The sequence below is a fragment of the Eriocheir sinensis genome, chromosome 15 (assembly GCF_024679095.1).
Source record: "Eriocheir sinensis breed Jianghai 21 chromosome 15, ASM2467909v1, whole genome shotgun sequence".
Classification (NCBI taxonomy): domain Eukaryota; kingdom Metazoa; phylum Arthropoda; class Malacostraca; order Decapoda; family Varunidae; genus Eriocheir; species Eriocheir sinensis.
The window spans coordinates 11718018-11727153 of record NC_066523.1 but is presented as its reverse complement, the minus strand read 5'-3'; the positions used below and the strand labels follow the sequence as shown (position 1 = coordinate 11727153).

The following is a 9136-nucleotide window of genomic DNA, read 5'->3' as shown; positions in this document are numbered from 1 at the left end:
GCATTGTGTCTGCATGTAACCGAGGAAGGGAAAGAGAGTCTGTCAAATGTCTGACGTCCCCCAACACCTTCACTTTTTTATTAGATTTACGTTCATGAATAGCTTTCCCTTCCTCCGTCTCCCCTCCCCGGGCATGGGCGCCACTTTTACCAGCATGTAATAAATATTCACGTTACGATCGTCAAGTTTTAAAAACATACTGGAATATTTTGCTTAAGCTCAGTAATACGTTATAACATTATTTAAGTTTGAGATATACCTGTTATAGGAACTTTGTGTGTGTAATAATGATAATAATTTATAATAATAATAATAATAATAATAATAATAATAATAATAATAAACTTTATTGATAAAGGGCAGCGTTGTGCCTTTTATCCCGTGTGTGTGTGTGTGTGTGTGTGTGTGTGTGTGTGTGTGTGTGTGTGTGTGTGTGTGTGCTTCCATGGTCTGTCCACTCTCTTGACTTGCGATCGCCAGCCAGTAGGTCTACCCTCACCGCTTGAACTTGAAGGTCACAAATGACAAATCTCTGGTTACGGATGAAACCTCACACTCACACACACCTGGGAGGCGGGAGAAAATCCCCGACTGACACCCGGTACCCATTCACTGCTGGGTGGACACTGGACAGGGAGCACGGATTAGCCTAAAGGAGGCTGCCCATCCGTCTCCACTCCGCTCAGGAATCGAACCCGGGACTTCTCGTTTGAGAGGTGAGCGTGCTAACCACTGCAGTGTGTGTGTGTGTGTGTGTGTGTGTGTGTGATAATATATTTCCAAGTGTTTCAATAACAAGAGATTATGATAACGGATTAAGGGCAATATTAACTATTAAGAATGAGAGAAAGCGGTCCACACCAACATTTCCAACGAGAAAGCGTAAAGGTGAGGAGCCAGGGGACGAGTGATCATTAAAGTTCCTGTAGTAGTACGATAAAGGATTTGGGGATGGTACACAAGGAAGGATGAGTAAATAAGTGAAGGGCGGCATCTTATCTTTTAGTTTAGTTATTTAGTCATCTTATGCCCCCAGAGAAAACATTTATTCAGTTTTTTTCTTTTACGGGCTTTTTTATATCTATTTTTGCTCTTGAGTCGCTTCCTTTGCTGTAAAAAAGAGGACAATGATATGGGAATGTGATACTCAGTGAATGAGGGGGCTGGGGGGGATTGAAGGTGTAAGGCGGAACTAACGGACCACCAACACAACGCCATCCGCCATGAGAGCTATAGGAGTGTAATGTGTGGCAGCTCAGGACGTATAATTAAGAGAACGTAAATTAAGCAACTCTGGGGAAACCTGGCCATTAGGAGGAGTTAGCGGCTCCTCGTAGGCATGTTGCAACACTGAGGGACGGCTTGGTGTGTATGTGTGTGTGTGTGTATGTGTGTGTGTGTGTGTGTGTGTGTGTGTGTGTGTGTGTCCCAAGAAGTAGTGGTGGTTGGGAGAGGACTGGGCGGAGTAACGAGTTATGTCATGCTTTGAGGAGTAAGTGTGTGTGTAGTGTACCTTCAGAACGGTTTCCCGTCACTTGTGCAATCACTTCAAGTACTGATGGTGGAGAAACGCCGCAATTGTCTTCCTACGCTTTTCTTTTTTCTATTTTTAATGAAGTCGGTTAGGGAATAACGTTTAACAGCTGTATCTTATTAGAGGAAGTAAAGGACGATGTAGTGAAGAGGACACTATGATAATTAATGAGTAAAATTTTATATTAGAGCCGTTATTAGTCGTAAACTCATTTTGAGGAGCGTTGGAGAGGGGGACGAGCTGCAGTTTGATCTGGACAAACTGATGTCAGTAATCTCTCTTACATGATATGTAATTAAATCTAATAATAAATACTGAAACAGAGTTATTTTAATATTTTAGCTTCCCTCATTAGTCTTTATCTGTAGCATGATGCTTTTTTTTTTTTTTTTTTTTTTTTTTTTTTTAGACCGTCAACTTTATTTACCACAATACAGCGCATCCACAAAAAAAGTCTCATGCATTGGGAAAGGGAGACGGGAGGAGACTAGTTCGGTGTTCTGCCAGCACCACAGATGAAGCATACACAACGTTAGTGACAAGTGCCGGGAATTGAACACGGTCATTCAGAATAAAGGCAGGGCAAGGTACCAACTGAACCACCAGCTTAATGGTCACCGTGCCAGAGGCCTTTCCTGCGACACTTAACGTGGCACCCCATGCAGGCCGCTCTGAGCATGTAGGAAATGCTGACCCTGCTGCCTTTTGTGAGCAGATGGGAAGGCTTTGTCATCAACCCGAGAATTACAGTATATATATATATATATATATATATATATATATATATATATATATATATATATATATATATATATATATATATATATATATATATATATATATATATATATATATATATATATATATATATATATATATATATATATATATATATATATATATATATATATATATATATATATATATATATATATATATATATATATATATATATATATATATATATATATATATATATATATATATATATATAGTAGTCGGGTTTCCTGAGGGATCTCTTGGATGACCCCAGCCTGTTAGTGGCGAAGGCGAATTTTATTAATAGTTCCTGCCGTGGTATATGACTCTTGCTTTACCCATGCTGCCTTCGGTGCTCCACTGACCGAAGTCGATGAAGTTAAAAGTTGATTGAAGATCTGGGTAGCATGTGAGTAATTTTCCGCCACTCGACTATGGTTGAAAATTGTCAGCGTGTATCGGTGGAACTCGAACCTAGGTACTCTGGCTCACCACACCCGCACGCTGACCACTCGGCCACCGCCTCCCCTAATATATATATATATATATATATATATATATATATATATATATATATCTATATATATATATATATATATATATAGTGTATGTGTGTGTGTGTGTGTGTGTGTAATTCATTCCATTATTTTAATATTGTTTTAGTAACCCTTATGGGTTGTTTCTTTCGTAACTAAAAACAAGTGATTCTTTAATTATTTTTATAACTTTATGCAGGGGTGTTTCCACTTTAGCCTCGTAAGCTTTACATAAGAAAGTAAGGAGTCTGCAAGAGACCGGTTGGCCTATACAAGGCAGCTCCTGACTATCCAATGTTTTCATTCTTCTAGTATCTGTTACTAGTGGCTGTTTGGAAGAATTCCGTGAAAATAGTAAAATATATAGGAGCCCCTGCTCGTAGAAATTACCGTGGCTAGTAAATGGAGTCTCTATGGATACCAGACATCCCTCCAGATTTAATGACCACTTCTTGAGGTTGCAATTGGTAACCGTGACAGATGGGACGTATAATGAGTTTGAGGTTTTTGCTGCGTTACTGCTGCACCACAAACCAAATTATAGCGTCCTTGAAGGATAACCATTGACCTCAGTAGGAACCACTTAGGATATGAATAAATATAAATACCATCATCAGTAGCAGCATCAGTGAACCAATGCCTTTTTTTGTCGTAGAGTAGTTTTTGGCAATTCTGGCTACTGAAGTGACGCAAAGTAGCTCGGGAAATATTTATCATGCACGGTAGAATTTTTAACTTGTAAGTATGACTGTATTGCTTTTAGGTTAAAACAAAATAAAGAATAATGTTGTGTTATGGTGGTGTTTTTTTTATACTGAAATCCAAATGAAGGTTATAAAACTGGCTTGACAGACGTACAATAGCGTGAGGTCATGAAACCTTTGCCTCCCCTAACCATTGCTTTCTTTATCCGAGTAAGTACAGTAAGCGAAAAAATCCTAGTGAAAGGCTCAAAACTACTCATCTACATTCCGTTCGTAAGCTTCTTGCATATAGACTCCCTCACACACTTCCGTGTGGTCTGTGCGTCCCTTCGCTTTTCATTACCTTTTCCTTTACCCCTTGGCGCTTGGTTGGCCCTTAGCGCCGGACCCCTGCAGTTCACCCAGTCCCTGGAGCAAGGTGTGTGGTGGCGCCGTCCGCACGTCCAGGCACCAGGGGCCCTCTACTGCCTCGTGGGAACCATGTAGAGGTGTTGCCATTGTTTACTTCGCCATTTGGTGCAGAAGTAAGGAAGGGAGAGAGCGGAGGCAGGGGTGGGTGACACAACAAACACCTGCTGCAAACCGCTTTCTTCCCCTTTCTCTCTTTTCTTTGTCACTCTCACTAGCTTCCTCCTCATTTCACTTTTCTTCAGACTCTCGGCTCAGTTTTTATCTATAGTCCCTTTTTCACGCCAGGTTACTCTGAGGTCTCCTTAGTTACTTACTATTTTTTTATAGGTTTTTACCCACCACATTCATTTGAAGTCTTGATGATAGTCGTTCTTCCCTCCATTAACGGTTCTCGTATTTGCCTTTGCCTTGTAATGTGTCAGCTTGAAAAAAAAAAAGTCGTTATTAACACTAAGAGAAAGCAGTACACCCACTCTGCCTCATCAGCAACTCTCCTCCCACCAGTCATTAAGATCTATATAAGAATCATTTATGTGAGACAATATGCCAAAAGCAATCATCTCTTCTGTCAGTGTGTACAGTTTGACGGATGAATGCATGTAACTTGTGGTGTTTTCTTTGTAGGCGTGTGCGAGGCCTCTGCAGTGATTGAGCAGCGACGGCGACGGGGGACCTGCTGGACGCTAAGGTGAGAGAGAGAGAGAGAGAGAGAGAGAGAGAGAGAGAGAGAGAGAGAGAGAGAGAGAGAGAGAGAGAGAGAGAGAGAGAGAGAGAGGGGGGGGCTGAGCGTGTGGGTGGTGGGCGCCGAAGTAAATTGAAGAGAAAACTGGTAATTATATGAGTTAGAAACGGCCTGTCATACACACATGGGGCGGGGGTGGGGTGGGGGGGCGGAGGGGGGGAGACGAGGGGACGGGACAGGGGAAGGGTCTTGATGGGTAGGGGAGGAGGACGTAGTGGGAGCGGGGAGGTAAGAAGGGAGGTGAAGATTCAGGCTTGCTAGAGAGGGGAGTGGGTTGAGGGAAGAAGGTGATGATTGGTAATGAACCTTAAAGATTTATAATGACTTCTTGCCTATTTCCATTATTCTATTTCACTTTGTTTTTGTTTTTTTCCCCAGTTCCATTTTTTTTTTTTTTTTTTGTCACTTACTAGAGCAGTTTAAGTGTGAGATTCTGATGTGGTTGACGCTTAATGTGATTAAATAATGCTGAGGGTGTCACGCAAAGTGGATCTCTCAGGTGTCCATCACTCGAAGCAATGCATATTTCTCTTAGCTCGTTGAATACTTTCTCAGCCGTGACTGCCAACTGACAGGCGATGTACGTACGCAGTGTAGGGCAGTGTGTGTGTGTGTGTGTGTGTGTGTGTGTGTGTAGGGGGAGGGAGGCGATGCATGCGATTTACTACGCAAACTTCACTTACTTTCCCTTGAGTGAACTAAGGCGATGTCTTGGGGCCACGTGGTCGGTACTGTTGCTAGTACTGCCTCAAAGGGGGCAGCCACAAGACGGAGACACGACTAATGCAACCTGTGGTGCGCCGCTCCCGGGGGACTCCAGTCACTTGCTCACTCAGGCACATCACTCGCCCACTAATTACAACCAGGCTAAAGAGAAGCGCGCGGGACGACACTGAAATTGCGGAAGTTAATTATTAGCCTACATGTGTATAGCGCTGACGAAAGTAACGACTGCCGATTTCTTTATCTCCTAATGAAAGTCTATGGTGGTGACGCTTGGGAAACTTGGCCAAGGTTTCAGTATTGTGCCCACGGAAAGGTTTAAACACTGGCCGCGATTGAGAAAGTAATACACGTAAGTAAAGTAACTGATTGAGGTAAGAAATGTTTAGATGATAGAGAAGGCAAAGGAAAAATAATCAAATTGTTGTCATAAAAAAACTGCTCAGATTTGTTCTGTCCATCACCACCATTGCCACTGCTGCCCCACTGACTGACCCGCCCTGGCATATAATGTCCGTGGCACCAGCACACACACACACACACACACACACACACACACACACACACACACACACACACACCAAGTCATATATCTTGGTATTTAGCAGGTACTGTTAAAGGTAATTAAAGCATCTGTTTTCCTCCCTCCTAATAACTATATATAACTTTGTTCGGGCAATTTCATTGTTCGTAGTTACTTCAAACTCCTGCTGGAAAGTTACCTCGCTCATACCCAGATCCACACATGGATCTTGCTCGTAATAGACTGTTTCTTTGCCCGCCTTTTGCTATATATGTCCATACACCTTGTGAAAAAATACGGGTAGTTGCCGTTTGCCCCGAGTGGGCAAAGTGACGCACACGTGGGTGTGTCCACTCAACAAGTAAAGCTGCAACGATAACTTGAAATTGAGTTTTCCAGAAAAATGGGTATTAAGACGATGCACATGGAATGGCCTTGAAATTGAGTTTTCAACAGAAAAAAATGGGTATTAAGACGATGCACATCAGAATGGCCTTGAAATTGAGTTTTCAACAGAAAAAAATGGGTATTAAGACGATGCTCATCAGAATGGCCTTGAAATTGAGTTTTCAACAGAAAAAAATGGGTATTAAGACGATGCACATCAGAATGGCCTTCGACACTTGTATTGTGACACCACTGTAACGTACTTGTCCGTTAGCTTAATATTAACCTATATGTATAGATATACTGTATAGATACACACATCACAGTGTGTGTGTGTGTGTGTGTGTGTGTGTGTGTGTGTGTGTGTGTGTGTATCCGTGTTTCTTATCAAGTAGTCTTAACTATGTGAAAATTATCATAGTAACTGGTTGAGGTAAGGTTAAGTTGGGGGCATACGTTATAGCTGTGTGGCTGCGGTGCTCATCTCCGTCGCACTGGCCTTTGAATCTGTGGTGAGAACTCCTTTCCCCGGGACGCAGGGCCAGTGTGACATCCGGATTACCAAAAAAATTGATGAATAAAAGGAGATCCACAAGATATGGCATACATTTTCCTGAACTTGGGCATCATGAAAATTTGACTGACCCTCCGTAAGGGCTGTGTTGTGGTGTCAGGACTTCGCTGGGTCACACCATAGAGCGATGGTAACACCAGTGACGGTTGAGGTGGTGGACCCGGACTCCATCGGAAAGTTTTTGTAAAAACATTTCACGCATATAAATTTTAAATTAGGGGTTTTTGTTTCCCTCACCCTTCCTTCAAAGTTTTGTTCCGGGTTGGTGACACACTGCGTAAAGTAATGTCTTGGCCACGCAAGAGGCCCAGGAGCTTTGGGATAAACGCTGAGGAAAAGAGAGAGTGCATTTGGGTCCGCCCAGCGTATGGTGCCGTCCTCAGAGCGTGTGGAAGCTTTCGTGACTCACTTGTGCTCACGTCCGCGCGCTAGTCAGACACTCGCGCCAAGAGTCACCCAACGCCGTGGTTGTGAAGTTTCCTCTTCTAAGTCTGTCACATTCTAGCCACTTGTGATCTGAGGAACACCTGATGCACCAGACGATGTCGATGGGTTCGTTGTAGTGGCGAGCCCTTATCTGAAGCCGCGTGCTCGACTGGAGGCCTCACAGCACCATGAGGGTCTTGCCGCTGGTGCTACTCATCTGCTTGGTGGGGGTGGCCGCCGGCGTCAACTTCAACATCTTCAGGTGGCCATCTTTTAACCGCAAGGGCAGGGGACAGAGTGGCGTTGGGTACAGCGGCAGTGGTAGCGGCCACAGGGGCGGCGGCGGCGGGTATGGCGGTGGTGGTGGTGGCAAAAGGAAACCCAACCCGCTGCGGAGTCTTCAGAGACTTAAGAGTCAAGCTTTCACGGGCCTTAGGAACCTAAAGGCTCCCATCATTGATGGCATACGAAACATAAAGGCCCCTATCATTGATGGCATCCGGAACCTGAAGGCACCCATCATTGACGGCATCCGGAACCTGAAGAGTCACGTGACTGAGTTCAAAGGCACTTTCTTAAGGCAAGCCAAGAGTCTGCTCAGCAAAGGGAAAGGCCAAAGCCAGGGCACGTCCAGTTACTACCGCCAGCCCGCCTCACACTACGGCGGAGGAGGGGGAGGAGGGGGCTACGGAGGCGGCGATGGTGGTGGAGGTGGATTTACCAGCGGTGGTTATGGAAGTGGCGGAGGCGGCACGGGTCATGGAGGAGAAGGTAGGGGCTATGGCGGTGGTACTGGTGGTGGCGGTGGCCATGGTAGCAGCGGACATGGAGGTGGCAGTCATGGTGGTGGTGGTGGCGGCGGCGGCTACAGTGGCGGGGGCGACGGTGGGCATGGGGGAGGTGGTGGCCATGGTAGCAGTGGACATGGAGGTGGTGGTGGTGGCGGCGGCGGCTACAGTGGCGGGGGCGGCGGTGGGCATGGGGGAAGTGGCGGCCATGGTGGAGATGGCGGTAGTGGGCATGGAGGAGGTGGCGGCGGTGGCTATGGGGGTGGTGGTGGGGGTGGCCATGGAGGAGGCGGCGGTCACGGCGGAGGTGGTGGAGGTCACGGTGGAGGTGGTGGAGGTGGTGGAGGTCACGGTGGAGGTGGTGGAGGTCACGGTGGAGGTGGCGGTGGCGGGAGCAACGGATACATACAGGTGTCCCAGCAGTCAACGCCCTCATCAGGCTACAGGGCACCTCCAGCCTCTTCCTTCTCGAGCACCGGCACTCCGTCAGCACCTGCCTCAGGATATGGCACTCCTCCAGCCACCACGGGCTTCACAGGCTTCAGTTCGCTGCGACCCCCCGCCTCCAGTTATAGCGCCCCTGCTAGTCCAGCGGCTGGAGTCAGCAGCTACAGCTCCACCGGAAGTAGCACTGGTGTCCGGCCGGCTGCCACCTCCGGCCACAGGGCCGCTTCAGGTGGTGGCTCTGGGTCTGCCTCCAGCACAGGGTACCGCGCTCCAACTAACACCGGCCTCGGCTTGTCCCAGTCCCAGACCAGCTCCTACAGTCACACAGGGACGAGTCCGACAGGGTCAGGAGACAATAGTTACAGTGCTCAGATTAATGCCCCGCTCTCAGCAGCCATGGCAATGGGTCACCTTCTGAACGAGGATGAAGTTGTGAAGGGAAGGGAGGAAATCGGAGTTTGGCGTCCTGTGACTGGCAGCATCGGGGCAGCGCCGGCCCTCAACTCGCTCACTCCTGTCTCGGTGGGCACGGCGACGTCTGGCCATGGCACAGCAGGCCAGACCTCTGGTACAACGGAGGAG

The 9136-nt window shown here is 46.4% G+C and overlaps 1 protein-coding gene across 1 annotated transcript in view; it reads left to right on the top strand.

The window, feature by feature from the left end:
• Window positions 1–6729: 6729 nt before the first annotated feature.
• LOC126998906 (uncharacterized PE-PGRS family protein PE_PGRS54-like) overlaps window positions 6730–9136 on the top strand; it is a 28793-nt gene continuing 26386 nt past the window's right edge. The window contains exon 1 of the mRNA XM_050861129.1: window positions 6730–9136. This exon is cut by the window's right edge and continues 496 nt beyond it. Coding sequence (XP_050717086.1) covers window positions 7508–9136 — 1629 coding nt within the window. The 5' untranslated portion in view covers window positions 6730–7507.